This window comes from Populus trichocarpa, chromosome 4 (genome assembly GCF_000002775.5).
Source record: "Populus trichocarpa isolate Nisqually-1 chromosome 4, P.trichocarpa_v4.1, whole genome shotgun sequence".
Classification (NCBI taxonomy): Eukaryota; Viridiplantae; Streptophyta; class Magnoliopsida; order Malpighiales; family Salicaceae; genus Populus; species Populus trichocarpa.
In genome coordinates, this window is record NC_037288.2 from 8,773,852 (window position 1) to 8,791,841 (window position 17,990).

Consider the following 17,990-nt stretch of genomic DNA (forward strand, 5'->3'; position numbering starts at 1 on the left):
TTAGACTATGAGCTACACTATTCTGGTTACCTAGCAGTACTAGAAGGGTAGAGTGACTCTAATTGGATATCTAATACTAAGGATTTGAAATCTACAAATGGATATATCTTCACACTTGGTGGAGCAGATGTGTTATGAAAATCCTTTAAACAAATATGTATCACTAGATCCATAATGAAATTAGAGTTTATTGCTCTTGATAAAGCTGAAGAGAAAGTCAAATGGATTTAGAATTTCTTAAAGGATATTCCATGTTGGCTGAAATCATTGTCAATTAGTCGTGTTTATTGCGATAGTCAGTCAACAATTGAAAGGGCACAAAGTAGTTTGTATAATGGGAAGTCTAGACATATATGTCATAGACATAATATCATTAAACACTTGCTCTCAAATAGAATTATTTTCATTCACTATGTAAAGTCAAAGAAAAATATTACGAATCCGTTAATCGAAGGTTTGACGAGAGAGTTTGTGTATAATTCATCGAGAAGAATGGGTTTAAAGCTTTTAAAAGATGAAAGAATGTAATGATGGTATACATACCTAGTTGATTGGAGATCCCAATACCGAGATTCAAATGAAAAACTAAGTCATATAACATTCTCGGTAGCACTAGAAAATTATTATTTCTTGCTTATTCCTATGATGAAATAAGTGTTAGCCACAACGTAATAAAGGGTGAGCTGAGCTCTTAATGATTTTCATATCATGGTACATCAAGTGGAGTATAGCAAAATACTCTTAATGAAAGATCACTTATATGAGTGAGAATATATGGTCGTTTCTTTGAGAATTTCAATAAATGTTGAATTCTCTAAAGCACTCATGAATTCAAGAGTTGTTTAGGGCCAAAATCAACACAACGGTGAGAATGAAAGGAATGAAAGGAATGAAAGGAAATCTCTAGGTAGAGAACTATGTGAGTACTATTGTCTTGGTTTATATAAAAGGTTGAATAGTTCAAGATATCATGTTCACTATTTAGTCAAGTAAATCTGATAGTATTTCTCTAAAAAAAGTTCAAAGTCAAACTATCATAATGTAGCAATCTACCAAATCAGTATCTCTTAATAAATCTTTGAGTCATTTTTAAACTGTTGAGATAGTTTCTCTTCATGTGGGGGATTGTTGGAAATTTGTTTAAAATAAACAAATTATAGGGGAATGAGAAATTAATCTCAAAGAACCCTCGGTTTTTCCACTTAAAGAACTCTTAGTTTGTCTAGATTTAATTCTTGATTTATTATGGTTGATAATGGTGGGAATTAATTTTTATTAATTCCTCAACTTTTTTACTTCCAAGATTCATTTTAAAAGGGGGATGAAGAAAGATTTTCTAACTTGAATTTTTAATATTTTTTCACAATCTTTCTCACCTTATTTTTAGTGTTTTCATTTTTTTTTATGCTTTGGTTTTCCTTCAAAATCTAGAGCTTAGGTTCATCTTGTTTAAAGATATTTGAGTTTTATTTTCTTTGGTTCACACACCTTGTTTAAAAGTGTATTTAAACCAAGGTGGTATTGCTGAAATCTTAGAAGGGATATTGCAAACATTATAGTTGCACAAGTGAAAAGCAATAAAGTTTTAAAAACAAAATATTCATTATTGATTACAACAAAAATCTCATTATTTTAAAGTATTTCAACAAGTAAATACCCTTTTTTATATTGATTTAAACATATATAAATTTTTATTATTAGTACGCATGCTAGGACTTTAAATTAGTATTAATTGTAAGTTTGGATATATAGTTAGTATGCATGCTAATATTATATTTGTGTTGATAATATGTTTATCTTGAGTTATTATTTTGCATGTTTATTGATTTAAACATGTATGAACTTTAGACTTTTCTTGAAAACTTTTTTATGTTTAGCATACTTTATTATAGTAAATTAAACATCATTACTCACTAATCTAATAAATACATATTTACAAACTTTGCTTCACACCCATGTGAATGTTCTTCAAGTTGTTTAAAAGTTTATAATAGTATAGTAGTATAGTAGTTTATTTATGTATTATTTGATTCCTTGTTATTTTTCAATCAAGTTTTTTCTTAATAAAATTTCAAAACTAAATGATACAATAGTATTTTCTTAAAATATAAAGAATAATTAAAAATTTAAATTTTATATGCATAGAGAAAATAAAATATAACATATAAATTATTTTTTAAAACCATTACCTTTTAATTTTGGTTTCAAGATATAAACCTTCTAAATTCAATTTCAATCAATAAAATGAATTTTAAAAATTGATACCAAATTGAAAAAAAAATACTACACAAGATCTGTTAATATTTTTATTTAAATATATATAATTATAACGACTATGATAATAAAAATAAAAATATATATGTTAATATAGTTAAATTATCAAATAACTAATTAAATATGAATAATCAAACAACTAAAATTGTATCATACTTTCTTTTTAATAAATTTGGTGGGGGTTTAAATTTCTAAAGTAGGGATATTTTTATCGGTTAATATGAAAATATATACTACAAGGATATTGTGGATAATGAACTAGAATATTTAGATTAAAAGTAATTGAAATAATAGGGATAGATTGAAGACTGACCGTCATGTTCAGCTAACTTTCAAAAATAAAAAAATTAGAAGAGGGAACCTGTATGACGCTAATATTTACAATCATTTTCTCATAAAAACAAAAATCATTCATCAATTTATTAATTGATTTGTTGATTGCTACATGAAAACTCCATTTCAAACTATTCAATTTCAAATCATATGGATTTTTCGTATTATGCTATTGCTATTTTCTTTATAAATTGTATTATACTTCATCATTCTTTCATAGATTTTAAAAATAATGTAAGAAATTGTGTATTCTATTTTTATTAGCATTTCTCTTGAAAAATAATAGTTAGATATGAAGGATATTATTTTCAGTTTTTGTTAACATAACTTCACCAAATCTACTCAAAATTTAGAGCAAAATGCAATCTAAGAATGTTATATTAATAAAATAGTTTACAAGAGAGAAAATTCATATATTAAAAAATTCATCAAGACAAAATCTCTTGAACAAATGTTTTTTTTAATAATAATTTTAGTGTAATTTCTTGAGTACATTGGGAGGTTAATGCATTACTAGTTATTTAACACTATGAAATAATAATAAATAAATAAAAACTATTTGGAAAGCTATTAAAAATGTTATATGGATTTCTCTAAAATAGCGTGTGCTCCAATATTCTCACCATACCAATTTTAATATCTCAAGCTATCTTATGATTGTAAGGAATACTCACAATTTAATATAATTCTAAACTTAGTACCCATAATTCACCAAGATTCTCAGGTTTTGTTTCTCTTTGTTAACTTCCTCTTGATTCTCTTAATTTTGTTGTTCATGCTGTAAACTCTTTCCAAAACATCTTGAATCAATTTAAATTCAGATAATTCATAACTCCATGATCAATCTCAGCATCACAATCCTTCGTACCAAACTTGACAAGGACAGAAATTTGTAAATAGCCAAAAAAAAAAGACTTAAATCTTTAGTTCATTGGGTGTGACTACGATTTATGCCCAACCTTCTTTCAGAAAAGACATTGGTGGAGGTAAGTTGTTTGGAACATTGTCACACCATGTTGGCCAGCCTCAATTTAAATTGAAACAATACTTGAAAGCAATCAAAAACAAAGAACTCACCCTGGATGCTCTTATAATCCAAGTTCGGATTCAAAAGGAAGCTCCTTCGTTGCCTGTCATAGAAATGGAAATGGAATACAGGGGGAGAATATAGTGCATTAACTTGCTGCTATTTGGTTGTAAACTAACCTGTAATCTATTTGGCCCTGAAATTCTGCAAGTTTTGACTTCCAAAGTTGGACCTGACGACTCAACTGTATTATGCAATATTCAAAACTGAGTAGAAATTAAAAATCCAGATAAAAACAATTTCAAATCCCATTGTTTGATGAATATAGTAGTTGGGGCGGGTTTGAGTCCCCATGAATATAAATTACTCTTACAAATGCTGTGTCTTGGACAAATATCCTCTTACCATCAATTTGAAGTCCCAGTACTCTCACTACAAACTAGAAGCTAGTTTAGTTCCTTGCAGTGGGGAATTGTCCCATGATGCAAGAACCCAGCAGGGGTCAAGACCATGCTTCAACATGGTATCTACCATCCTTTTCCAATCTCCTAAGCTGCAAAACAGCAGTTTCCCTCGAAACTCCAGCCTCTTTGGATATAATTTCCTCCAAGGCTGACATTACATCTGAAGGCATTTTGGTTGATGAACCAGAGACGTATATTGAAGCCCCCTCCACTAACAAATTCCAAACCCTCTGGCTCTGTTCCCGCATCTTATGCTGCACATAAACTTTTTGTGGTTGATCTCTTGAGAAGGCTACATAAAACCCTCCACCCCTTGCTATGGATAGCGGTCCACTGTTTTGTGCATGAGACAACCAAAAATCCTTGTACAAGAAGTCATTCTCCTGATTTCGACAACCAAAGAACAACATAATAGGAGCAGCTGAGCCGGACATGTCTTGTATGGCTCTTTCCTCTACAAATCCACGAAAAGGAGCGCAGCCTGTACCAGGCCCAACGAGTACAAGGGGAATTGATGGTGGTGGAGGAGGAAGGGAGCCTTTGCAAAACCATGCTGGAATATATACACCTGTTCATTCAAATAAAAGTTATTGTATAACAGGTGACATAGATCGCTCAATTGGAAAGTTTCAGTTGCATTTTAGCATACCCATACCATCTTGTGGATCAAGTCCAGCTAGCCACGTAGAGCAGAGACCAGTTCGCTTCCTCTTAAAAGGAGTTGTCCATGAAACTACATTCACAGTCAAGTGCACTTGATTGGGGTGAGCTGAAGGGGAAGAAGAAATGGAGAAAGCCCTTGTTTTCAATGGAGGAACCAACTGCACCAGCCACTCAAATGGCATTTGCACAGAAGGGAAATCTTCCAGTACCTATATTGAAAAGATACAATCAAGTCCTTGCAAGGAGCCACTGGAGCCACTAAACTATCCTAACATGTAAAAATGGAGCAGATCAACTCTGATAAACTATTTAAAATGCTGGAGCTTCTCCTGCATCCTTTGAGAGAGGACAAACCTAGCATTGTAAAAGGTCAAAGTTCCTATTACCGTTAACCTAGTAATTGACCAATTAAGAAAAAGCAGTATGTCCTATTTGCATAGCTTAATTTACATACTACAGTTGTTATCTTCGCACAAAAGCCCACACACAGTGTAGATAATTATTCGGTTTTGTTGACTTCAAGTATATTCCTAGAGTAGTATTACATTCAATAGAAGCACATCACAGTAAGATCTAAAAGAGAAACTTAATTTAAGTGCGTGAGGTTTTATTTCAGCAAAATAAACTGATAACATATACCAACATTGTGAAGAAATGAATGTCAACAAAAGATGCTCAACAAATAATGCACAATGCACCATCAATTATGTGCAATAACTCACCTCTAGAACAGTTCTTCGTTCCTTCTGGTTGTACTGGTAAAGATCATCTCTTCCTTCAGGAGAGGCGAAATATTGAAGTCTCTCCTTTTCATGTTCGGCTGTTGCAAAATAACTCATCACCTGAATGAGAAAAGGATTGTCAGTATAAGACAACAGAATAGCACAGGCTTGTGGCAACACCACAACAATCAAAACTGAGCTAGCAAGGAGCATGAATATAAGATTCAATTAGCAAAAATACATGACTTTCTTAATTTCTTTCCTTCAATTGAAAGGAAAAAATTCCAATTACAAAGCTTCAACCTTAATTTCCATTAGAACCATTGATTAGGGGAAACCGGCAATGCTAGTTGGAAAATCAGAAATTGTAAGTTGCCTCACTTTATTATACAAGTTGGCAAAGACCAGAGCATAGTGAAGCTGAGCAACTCAAACTCCCAATCTTATCAACATCTATGGTAAATTGCATCTAATTCAATAGAATAGGATAAAAAAAACAAAGAAATATTTTAATAGATCAAACATTTCTTTACCACAGCTAGACATTGGTTATTACACGAGAAAGTTTTGAAAATAATGTAGCTATTGAATGGGGATGAACTACTTTGTGTTGAAACATATGAAAAAGGTGCTGCCACCGAATCTATTTCTCCTTATCATTACTGTTTTGAAATGTCAATTTAAGACAGTTTTAATTATTCATGTAAGAGAAATAGAGTAATTCAAATTTACATGTGCAAGAAAAGTACAATAATAGTTGGGCACCAATTTTGAATTTACCAATATCATTTTCCAAAATACATCTTTTCTTCCATTTTCTAAAGAAAGAACCAAAAGTGCAATCCTAAATAGCCTCTTCCTGTTTAATTCATTTTCCGAGATAATTTTTTCTCTGGCTCAAATGTGATGAGCAGGAGAAAAAGAGGAAATGGAATATAGAGAAGGATTGGAGGAGCAAGTAAAAACAGCATGTTACATAAGATGGCATCTTTTGTTTGCTTGAAGATAGAAGAACAAAAAACATACAGCATCCTTGCCTCGAAGAAATAGCGCCTAGGGGAAGCTGATGCAATATCCATGGTCAATTCCACGAAAGTTTTCAATTTTATAGGGACTTTGTAGTCATTGCCTTCAGCATCACGATGACGACTCTCCATCCCTATAGGATGCACCTGAAACAACATGCATTGCCCATTATTTAGGATAAAGAGTGTGACAGCTATATCGAAGGTGCAAAGTATGACTTGTGCTTCCCCCATAAGCAAGTCAGGGGAAATATGATAAGTAATGAAGTGGTTGATAACAAACAGAATGAAAAAAAGATTTCAGCTTGCAAGTGTTCAGCTCAAACGCACCATAAAGGTTAAGGACTATTCTATTTTGAACTAGTGATTTATCAATCTAAAGGTGCACCAAGAATAATATATTAAAAAATCAATATAGGCTGGAAAATGAAGATGTAATGAACATTAAATGAAAAGTAGGTACTGTTTATGATGTTACAACTGATGATAGTTATTTCTCACATTGTTTAAGTTTCAATACATGATAAACACCTAACACATCTCCAGTTGAGTATGTGATGGTGAGAGCTGAGAATATGTCTACATTGCTGGATAAAGCAATGTGCTGAAGGTAAGCCATTGATGAAGTACCTCTCCAATCCAGTGAGCCAGGGATATGACTCGATTTCAAACTGTTCACTAGTGGCTTGCTTCCTGTTATATGATATTCTAATACCAAGATGCATTAAGAATGCAGGCTACTAAGCCTACAAACTACAATTTTTTTATGTTCATGGAATAAACATAATTTAATAAAATAACTTTCACAAGGACTGCATCTATTTCAACAACTGAGCAAAGATCCTCAGTGAAGTCCTTGATGCAAGAGCAACAAATAAAGGAAATCTCTGCCAACAAGGGAATGACTTACAGTGATGAGAGATTCAGGATTCAAATTACAACACTGAAGGAAAGCATCCACTGCAGCAGGATCTTGACCAGGAAGAACTTCCAGGACATCACCAACTCCATATTCAATTATCTGTGCAGAGGGTAGAGCACACATAAAAGACACCAAATTGAGCTCATTTGATATCAAATTATAATTGAGGTGCTTTGGAATACAAAATCATGTGTGCTCAATCAGAACAAAACAGAGAACTTACAGATGAAACAAACTCAAATTCAAAATGGCGCACATCTTTTCCACAGCCAGCTCTACACAATGGTTGATTCTTGATCTACACAAGTAAGGATAAATGAACAGAGAAATACAGAAGATGCAAAGATGATACAAAGATTGACCAGGCAATTGCTCAAGAGAAAGAGAGGAGATTAGTTCTTTTCGATACTGCTTATCGTTTCAAAATAACCTTCTCAATAGGATGAGAAGGTAATAGGTCAAATTTCCATATGGCTAATTAAATCAATTAGAGAAAGAACACTACAGATACAAGTGTCCAGAAACAGATGAAGTAGAGGATGAGAATACTAAAGCCTTCAGCTTTTGAACTACAAAATGTACACGGATTCTGCCATCAACAGAGGCTAAATAAAATGTTGACCAGCAGCCCCTGCTAATAGCAAGAAGCTCCCAACAATTACACAAGTTCTCATGCATGATAGCTACATGACTTTCTGTATAGAAATTGGAGCTTCAAGTATTGGATAGGAGGATTATCACAACAAATTTTATTATAAATTGGTTTGCGTTAAGAGCCAGATGATTTGGTGTTTCAGGTTATGATGACAAGCATTTAAGCTTACCATTTTAAGAAAGCAGTCAGGAATATTCTTGATATGAGAAACTTTTCCAGGAGACATGGAACGAGCTCTACCAGTTTGCATCTGCACATGATCAAGACCTGATATGACCACAAGGCATAAAAACACAAGTGAACAAACCTAATTCTGCAAATTAATTTATTAAAAAAATTGTAAGCAACAAGGCTAAATTTTCCAATTTCCAAGTTAAACTGGGTAGGCAGAACAAAGTGTAAAACTGCACAATTTAATTAGCAAATACAATCATTCATTTTCATTGATAAAGGGAATAAAATGCATGTTTAGTAATATTTATCTTTGATGTTTGTATGGACAGAACATTGGCTATCTGGGGTTCAGTTATATTAGTCATCACATATTCCAGCCAAGGTTTCTAACATGTACAAACTCGATTTCCAACTCCTACATGACATGAATGAGATGGTCAACTATAAATAAAACAAATGGTTAAGGCAGTAATGCCAATAGCCATTGCACTAGCAAGGTGGTAGACACGCATCGCACAGGAAGTATCCCAACCTCAAACCCTGCAACAGCCATATTTATTGACACAGAAAAAATGGTTTTATTCTTGAATAAAAAATGGTTGTACCCTGCAATCACTAGGCTGAAAAACCAGCAAACTCACACACATATATTAACCAAAACATGTTTTTTTTTCCTTTTCTACATTCACAGTATCTCCACCAGATATTTTCCAACTCATCACACAGAAATGTGCATAAACCCCCACTAAAGCGAATAATGCATTCAGAGCATACCTTGGCCCTTGCAATGGAATGGCATTCAATCACAAGAATATATAACAAGAAACCATATCCAAAATGTAGAAGCATTAAACAAAGACAATTGGTAATTGTAATAGCTAAAAACAAAATGCATAGCCAAACAACTGAATTACCTGGAGCAGAAGATGATTGTAAGTCCACCTTGTCAATTTCATGATATGTTATTTGAAATTTAGGTTGATTGATGAGTTTTGTATCTGATATCACAAAATCTGGACCATTTGGGAAGAATTTAGGGTTAATCTGATACAGCATGCTCCACAAGGATGACATCCAAGGATCCAAAGCACCTTCATACCTAAAAACGAAACCCCGCATATTAGATATCTTAATTTCATCTCAATTCAACATCATGCTTTATTTAGGAGAAAAACAAATGCTTTGTTCACAACAAAGGATGAAAACAGGAGAAATTGTAGTTGTAGGTGCTGCTAGTTTCTATCCATTAATCTTGTAACATCTAAATAATCAGGAAGAATAAACTGTTCATTGTGCTAACAAAGCCTAAATCCTTTTCTATTGTGATGTAATCATACCCTGAAGGATGCTGATCGTCTCCTAAACCTCTTTCAACAACAGCTGTTGCCCCAAGATCTGAAATTCTTCTGTCAAGCTTCTTTGCCACAAACTGCAGCCATAGCATGCAATACAGATCTGTGATAAAAAAAATTACAGGAAAAAAGAAACTTGTTTCCTCATGGGTTATTGAATGGAGGATTACAAGAATGATACTGCCTTATGATTCTATAGAGGACAATCCTAGTAATTTGAGCAAATGATGGGTTATCTGATTAGAGACACCTCCTAACAATAACAAGGGCTGGAAGGTATAAAAATATAGGAACCTCAAAGTGAGCCATTCATTAAAATCAAAGTTCTTATCTTTCACAATTTAAGTTGCAATGGAATACACAGACACACAGACACTTTTCTTAGTAATTGACCCTTCAGAATGTAACAGATAAATCATTACTGCATGATACAAGTCCTAAAGGACTTCAACATATTTAAAAAAAGTCAAGGTATAATGAAAAAACAATGACAGATAAACTCAATATCCAAGTTGAATTTGAGTAAACAGGGAAAAGAGTGAAATAATGAATGTAACTCTCAGAAATTGCAGTCACTTTTTCATAAGTCAAAAAATGTCAAAGAAATGAACCGCCAGATTCATCTATAAAAGAAGGGGTCTTTAAATATAATTCATAAAGCAATGCCATTTGAACTATGTTTCTCAACATACACTATTTTAGATCCCTAGTTGAGGTGGGGAATCAAAAAGGTGTGAATTGAAAGAAAAGTTAACGACCACACAGAATGTGCATTCAACATTCCGGAAGATTACCTTGGTCCACTGTTACTACAAGCATTATGCAGCCTATATTAAATATAAGAACTACTTTTGTTGGAATGTATATTTTCAACATTCATCCTAACCACATGCATACAGCCCCTGATTTCCAAATGTTGTGAACCGTTACACATTCCCCCACATAGAAACATAGTAGAGGAACCTTGAAAAAGATGTAAATACTTGTAGAACTAGAACAGTTATCAGTAATCTTTCAACCATTCAAAAATCAAATCTTCTAGCCTGCATGATATGATAAAGACTCAAGTGCCTAACAGAATCAATGAAATCATACTGCACAAAAGACATTAATATATCTAAACAGAAGATGCACATCATTCATTTGTAGAGAAAATAACATTACTTATCAAATATTAAACAAAAGTTACAAGTAATTACATTATATTTCTGGTAGCCAGAATCACCCAATCCGAAAACAGCATAATGAACTCCTTCCAGCCAATTCTTAGCAATATTTCTCAGCAGAAGATACTTCCAAAACGACTACAGGCACATATTGAAACAAGAATTAGGAACAGAGACCTTCAAGCCTCTTTACCAAACAGATAAATAAAATTCTAAAGAAAATTTCAATCAACCTTCATGGAATCTGGTGTATCTCCTTGACCTGTGGTGGAAACAACAAAAATTACAGTGTCCTCATGAGGTAAAGAACTCTGAAACAGTAAAAATTAAAATTCTGGTAAGCATTTCTCTCAAACCATCAGAGAAAATTAGGCAAACTAGAAGAACTCCTTTAAGACAAAAAAAAAATCCAAATACTAAATTACTAAAAAAAATCCAATTATACTTTCTTTCACTTTCCTTCATTTTCTCTATATAAAAAATCTGAAATTCAGAGTAAAATCGTGCTACCATTTCAAAAACGCATAAGAAAATTTCCTTTCACTTTCCAACAAACAAACACAAAATCAGAGATTGACAGGAAACTTTCCATTATTTTTCAAGCATAGTTTCAAACTTTCTAGGAAACAAAAAATTCAAATTTTCTCATACTTTCTCGTATTTTCTCTGCGATCAAGAAAAATTCCTTCTTAAAAAAAAAAAAAAAAAACTTACAGCATCAAAATCGTCGATAGAGCGAACAGAGGCGGCGCAGCCTCGTCGCTCGGCTTCGCGGCCAATACGCTCCGCCGCATCCAAAGCGTTTCCGGTTTGAGTAGCGTATAGTATCAGTAGCTTTGCTGGTTCCTTTTCCATCACTATAAAACTCAACAATCAATTACTGTGAAGGAAAAACCAAATTAATTTATGCTTGTGGAATTTGAAGAGCTGAGGAGAAAGGAAAGGAGGAGGGTATCATTGTGGGCCGCGTTGGACCCAGTTTTCAATTTGTGTATGGATCTTATGCCCTGGCCCAAATGATGGATTTACGGGTGAGATTTCTTAGGTTTCTAAAACCTTGTAATCTCTAAATTAAATTCAATTTAAATATATGTTTGTAATTATTTTAAGTATCAAAAATTGAATAAAATTGAATTTTTAAAAATACTATAAAAATAATTTAGATATTAACTCTTCTAATTTACATAGAAAGTTTATATAAAACTAGATTTTCTAAAATATTCATAGTTTTAATTTCTTTTTAGAGAGACATTTAAGAAATAAAATGAATGTGATAAGAGTAATATAAAAAATAAAATAAATATAATTCTATCTATTTCAAATATGTGAATTAACTTATTTATCAATTAAATTCAAATTAAACACTACAATTAAATTTAATTATAGTAGAGAATTGATTCTAAACAACCGGTAAATGCTTTTATAAATGAAGAAGGTATATAATTTTTTTTTCTTTTATGATAAGGTGCTGTAGCATTAGTTTTATGGTTGCGGTTAGTATTGTACCTTTGTTCTCAATCAACTAGTGGAAATGCATCATAGGAGTAAAGAAAAGTTTTGCTTCATCTCTTGGATACTTATCAAAATGGGATAGAATAAACGCAAGAATGTGAACTCTAGAGGTGCACATTTCAATTTTTTGAAGGTTTTTGTAGTTTAATAATAGAGCTGAGCAAGCGTTGTATTGCTGAATTAGAATTTTGGATAGTTTTAAGGAATGCTATGATGAAAAATCTTGGTTTCGTCCGGGGAAGGGCTACATTTACTAACATTACTTTAAATATATTATCGGTCGACATTTATAATAAAACATATTGTTTTTCTAGTTTTTAGAATTGCACGTATCTTTCTTTCAACCATGAACTTATGCAACTTTAAACATCAAATAATTAATTATGTCTTCGGGCTCCTAATTATTTAAAGGCAAAATAGTTAAGATTAATAATTTAATTTATTTTCACATGTACTCCAAAAAATATAATTAAATTTAATTATGTGATTTAATATTTTATTCTAGACATAAAAGTTATAATAGTTGATCGATTAAATTCGAATCATATGTTGAATTTAATTTAATTTCACATCTGATTTGGTTCTAAATAGGCTTAAGAGATTTTCAATTCAAACATCTCCTTTGTGAAAAAAAATAATTTCCAAACTATAACATATGCTTAGTGAAATTTTGTCTCAATTGAATTGTCGAAGTTTGATAGGCCAAGAAGATCTGAACGAACCCCTAAGAAGAATCCCAAGTTTTTAGTTTGAGTTAGACCAAGTCTAAACCTTCTATTTTATTTTATTCTCTACGGTTATTTTGCACTTCTACTCATTCAAAGTTGTTACAACTTATTTCCTTGAAATGAAGCTAATTAGTTTCTTGAGTTGAAGTTGATCTGTTAAGTTTAACTTTATTTATTGGAACGTTAGCAATGATTAAAGAATAATAATTTTCTTACAAATACTTGTGGTTTAGCTTTCACCCAAAGAAAGTAAGTATTCATCAAAATTGTTTATAGTGCTTGATCGGGACCTATTATTGGTATCAAAGCACAGTTACAATGGCATCCAACAAAGAGAGGACCGAGGCTTTGAAGGCTGAACTCGGTTATTTTCATTCAAATTTTCATCCAACAAAGAGAGGATCTATTTTTTTTTTTCAATTTTATTCTTCAAATTTTGGTTTATTTTGAATTGGACTTCTTAATTTATTTTGGTTTATTTTTTATAAGGTTATGGCGGTCTCAAATAAACATTCTAAAATTGAATTGATGCTCAATTTTTTGAGCCTGTATTTTTATTGTCATATAATTAAATAAAAATAGTTTTAGAAAGAAAAGTTATAAAATCCAGTGAAGTCCATAACTAGAATTACGAATTTGACGGGTTGACTTGAGTTGATTAGGAATTGAATTATATAATTTGTTTCAGTTTGTTTTCTAAAAGAGTATCTTGGTTTCAAACAAATATCCCAACATTGGATTGATGCTTGATTTTATGAATTTTTATTTTTGTTATTATATAACTCAGTAAAAAACAATTAAAAAAAAGTTATTGAACCCAATGGAGTCCATGACCTAGGTCGTGGGTTAAGTCACGAAGGCCAAGTCGATCTAATATATCTTTGTCTCAATGTTTTTTTTAAAATTTTTTTTCTTAATATATCTTTATTTTTAAATGTCATCTTGAATTTCTTTTAAAGTCAAGTTATGTTTTTACCGGTCATCTAGATTACCTTAAACTCATCAAATTGACTGGATCACATCAGAATAACCTCCACACAATTTATTTTCAAACTTGAACTAGGTAAATAATCAAGTCATGATATTTTAAGTTTAATACATTGAAATGTGTTAAATAATAATATCAAATATTTCCCTGTAACTTGTGTTTTTCAAAATATTTTTGACATTAATGATAATGTCAAGCAAATTATCTAGTTTCAGTCCTACAAGGCATAATTTGTTAATATAAGCTCATGTGTACACCAGGCAACCAAATATTTGGCCATGTCGTGGAACACAATCACTCTACTTTTACTTGATCAAATGCTTGGAGCCCTCTGGGTAGATAAATTGGAAGTCGCTCATGTGATTTTCTATTTCAAATAGAATCACGCATCTATAAGGTGAAAATAATGTTTGACTGATTGTTTATTTTCACGAATCATTCAAAGGTTGCCTTGTCTATTTTTTCAATTTATTGTTAGTTTTGTGAATTCTTTTTATTTTTTTAACAAAACAATGATAAAAAAAAAAAATGATTACTGCACAATTCATTCCATTACCTGCAATGAAGGAGATACTAGACCAAGTTGGTTTCACAATTATTGAGATATACCACACAACATTTATCTCATTCCCCACACAGTTTAAGAAGAAGAAAAAATAATACCAACCCATTATATAAAAATTAATACGACAAAAGTCAATGGCCTGCCTGGGCCTCAAGTTCCAGGAAGACTTAGATTAAGAAAAACAAAATCTGCATTATAAACGATAAGTACTTTATGTTCTGTCAATCTCACTGTGATTCTGGTTTCCCATTGCTCTTATTTGCGGCCATCGTTTTGTTCACAGTATCTTCATCAGGTTCTGCACGCTGTTTCCCATCAGATTCCAACACTGCTTCCCCCCGATATTGTTATCTTGGTAATTTCAATTTCTCACTGTTATCCTGCTGCTGCTCACTGCTCTTAGATTCATCCATGATCTTGCCCAAAGCATTTTCAGCTTCAACATGCCTTTTGCTACTTGCTCCATCCTCTGCTTCCTCCTCAGTTTCATGTTCAGAAAGCAATTCTGTGGGCAGAGCATCCGATGATCATGGAACAACATTTTGCTGATCTGGAGGAACCTTGAGCTGGTCATGGTCCTGCACTATATTTGCTTCGACCTGTTCTTTAACTTCAACAGGTTGAAGATCATCTGGTGATACTTGACTCTGATGATCAATACTGTTACGTAGGCTATGCATTGTCTGCTCATAATCTTCCACTATATTCACTTGAATCGACCCTTCTGTATCCTCAATAACTTTAAGATCAGGTGAGGTTTCGATATTCTCTTGGCTAGACACTGCTCCCTCTTCATCCTTGTGGCTCGGTGCTTCGTCGATAAGTTGAAGATCAGTTGATATTTTTACATTTTCTTGGTTCAATGCCACTCCCTCCTCTTCTCTATTATGATATTGATCATTATAGGGTTCGGGTTTGATATTATGTCCTAGGTCATTAGAAATCACTTCTTGATGCTCAGCACTGCTCATGTCACCTTCATTGTTGACGGGTTTGGATGTAGAAAAGTCTTGAAACTCACTTTCTGAAATAGATTTCTCAACCAGGTCTGGTTCTTGTGCAGCACTTTCTGCTTTTGAAACAGTACCAGCTGCATCAGTTGAAGCAGGGAAAGACTGGAAAGCATCCCAGTCATCTTCGTCCTCTTGGTCATCTTCCATTGTGACCTGGTCAAAGTGAACAGGGGATGATGGGGTAGAACTTTTCTGTCTACTTCCTTCTATTGGCAGTGTTGATGTGGATGATGTTTGGGAATCTTTTGGCACTGGTAATTTTATTTCTAATGATGCCACAGTTTTCATTGGTGATGCATTTTGATGCTGTGCCACAGAAGCACGGATTACCCCCTGAAAATAGAAAATGAGAGGTCAAAAAGGAAGTTCCATTATAAGCCCAAAGTCAAATATATAATATTCCCACAGCAAAAGCACTGAAAAGGAAAACCCACAAACTACTATAATCGACTTCCACCATTGTTAAGAATAAAGACTAGGAACAAGAATTGCTGAAAATAGACAAATCTTTCCAAATCCTCTCATGCCTCACCACTCCCCTACATGTGCATGTCTATGGGAAAGCACGCACTCAAGCCACTCCCTTCACATGTAAATGGCACTCTAATTCAGTCTTTTGTTATAAGCCGGACTCTGAGAAGAGATGCAACAGCTTGTTGTCCAAGTCACATCTGGCTCAGGAAGCCTTTCAAGTTGCCATACACTTGAGGTGAAAGTAAAAGTTGCAGATTGAAGGAATGAAATTAAAAAATATTAAAACCATGTTTAAAACAGACTGCAGCGAACAATGAGAAACACAGAATCCAGTTGACAATGATGACAAATAATAAGAATAATGGGTCTTAATTGGGTTAGCGTTGCCTGTCTAACAAACTATGAGAAAGCACAACTAGCATCTTTTTTCTTTTTCAAATGAAATAACTTTGTATATTAGAAACATAGCAAAAAAAAAAAAAAGCTACATAAAGGAAACTATATAAAAGTAGTAACCTGAAGTTGTTGTTTATGTGACACGGGCATTGATAACAAGACATCCTTAAAGTGGACTGCCGATGAAGGAATTTGAGCAAGAGAAGAAACAAGCCTTACAGCATTGGTTCTTATATCACTGACTTCCTGTCATTAATTGTGCGGCAATGTTAATAAATATTTAGACAATCCTGTTCTTAATTAAAACTTAAAAAGCTGTCAAGATTTGTCAACCTGAGAGGAATCATCTTCTGATGCTGAGAATATCATGACAATGGCTTTGAGAAGCAGATTCATGAAGCCTCTCTGACATTCATTTGCTTTTGAAAGTGTTTGTAGAAGCACTAGAAATCTCAAGCACTCACCAGCAATAGACACAGATTCTTTACTTACTGGTTTCTGTAACAATGGAATATTATAATTTGTTTAGAATGGCAGCATTCAAGTTTAGAAGTGCAGGTACCATAATTTTAATTAGCAACTAAAAGCAAAACCTTCAACGAGGTGTGGATTATGTGGAAAATTTCTGTAACAAGCTCTCCACTAAAAAATATGAAGAAAGAACTGTCTTCTATGTTGGTGCTTCTCTGAGTCATGGTTTTGAGCACTTGCAATCCAATTGCTTGAACCTGTACACAAGGTTTACCAGGTGTCTTTCAATGTTGGGAAAAGAATGTGGCCAATCCTAAAAATGCTTGCATGAATATCAGCTTACCTGTACATTTGAATCTTTCAGCACAGTCTGGATGTATTTGCTGCAATACTTGAGCACAGCAAGACAAATAGTATTGCTGTCTTCAGCTTGTCTGCCATATACACTTTCATAAACTAGCTTGGCAAATAACATCATTTGCTCAATAGAGAAAGAAAGCTTCAATTGCAGTAACTTGAGTAAGTCAGATCTTTTGTTCTCCAGAAGGTGAATGCCCTTGATGCAATCCTTAATCAAATCAGCAATCACATTCAGACAAGTTCCCAGGATTGCCCTCAGATGACTGCTATTATTACCATGTTCAGCAGAGTCTGCAACACAAAATTCAATGAACTTCCTATGAAGCATTTATTATTTGAAAACACATTTACTTATCAGGATTGAGGCATCACAGCACGGTTTTTTTCCTGAAAGAGATAGATAGAAAGAAGGCACACACCACCACAACATGCAGTACAAACTGAATTTCTTTATTTGTCAGTTTTTTATGATGAAAGGTAAATTTCTCCCTATAATGGAGTCATTCAGAATACCTGTTTGGCCTGTCAAATGAACTTCCGAGTTTAGTTAGCTGAGAAAGAGACTGCTTTTATCTACTTATAAAACGTGGAAAGAACAAGTGCACAAAGCCCTTTGCTATTCTGCATGGTACCTTCCCTTCATTATTTTCTGCCAAGGGATTTCCTAAAATGATTTACCTATATTTTTTAAATAGTTCAAGTAATT

The 17,990-nt window shown here is 33.0% G+C and overlaps 2 protein-coding genes across 14 annotated transcripts in view; both read right to left on the minus strand.

Annotated features, from left to right (window-relative positions):
* Positions 1 to 3,395: 3,395 nt before the first annotated feature.
* Positions 3,396 to 11,789, minus strand: LOC7456817 (NADPH-dependent diflavin oxidoreductase 1). Of its 10 annotated transcripts, XR_002981583.2 has the most exons (14): positions 11,492 to 11,789; positions 11,011 to 11,088; positions 10,811 to 10,915; positions 9,597 to 9,688; positions 9,174 to 9,358; positions 8,255 to 8,352; positions 7,654 to 7,728; positions 7,419 to 7,529; positions 6,521 to 6,655; positions 5,484 to 5,603; positions 4,748 to 4,970; positions 4,040 to 4,666; positions 3,814 to 3,878; positions 3,396 to 3,737 (listed from the first exon to the last, which is right to left on the minus strand). XR_002981583.2 is itself a non-coding variant. In XM_024600217.2 (12 exons), the coding sequence occupies exons 1-12, from the start codon at positions 11,630 to 11,632 to the stop codon at positions 4,137 to 4,139; spliced, it is 1,893 nt and encodes a 630-aa protein (XP_024455985.1). In that variant the 5' UTR covers positions 11,633 to 11,788; the 3' UTR covers positions 3,884 to 4,136. The 10 variants fall into 10 exon arrangements, 8 of the variants coding, with proteins under 8 accessions (XP_024455985.1, XP_024455986.1, XP_024455987.1 ...); XR_002981582.2 differs by having other exon boundaries at positions 3,396 to 3,878; XM_024600217.2 differs by lacking the exons at positions 3,396 to 3,737; positions 3,814 to 3,878 and having other exon boundaries at positions 3,884 to 4,666; positions 11,492 to 11,788.
* Positions 11,790 to 14,657: 2,868 nt separating this feature from the next.
* Positions 14,658 to 17,990, minus strand: part of LOC7456815 (protein SWEETIE) — a 37,417-nt gene continuing 34,084 nt past the window's right edge. For all 4 annotated transcript variants that reach the window (XM_024598413.2, XM_024598412.2, XM_024598411.2 and 1 more), the window contains 5 exons: positions 17,268 to 17,575; positions 17,047 to 17,181; positions 16,787 to 16,951; positions 16,574 to 16,699; positions 14,658 to 15,916 (listed from right to left, as the gene is read on the minus strand). In XM_024598413.2, the coding sequence (XP_024454181.2) occupies positions 15,098 to 15,916; positions 16,574 to 16,699; positions 16,787 to 16,951; positions 17,047 to 17,181; positions 17,268 to 17,575 (1,553 nt within the window). In that variant the 3' untranslated portion in view covers positions 14,658 to 15,097. The remainder of the gene's footprint in view (positions 15,917 to 16,573; positions 16,700 to 16,786; positions 16,952 to 17,046; positions 17,182 to 17,267; positions 17,576 to 17,990) is intronic.

Excerpts from the sequence above, each read along its gene's own strand:
- LOC7456817 (XM_024600217.2), bottom strand. The coding sequence starts at position 11,632 with ATGGAAAAGGAACCAGCAAAGCTACTGATACTATACGCTACTCAAACC. Across the intron at positions 9,689-10,810 it reads CTGGCTACCAGAAATATAAT|TTTGTGGCAAAGAAGCTTGA; the intron begins GTAATTACTTGT and ends CTATGGCTGCAG. Across the intron at positions 8,353-9,173 it reads ACAATCATCTTCTGCTCCAG|GTCTTGATCATGTGCAGATG; the intron begins GTAATTCAGTTG and ends TGGTCATATCAG.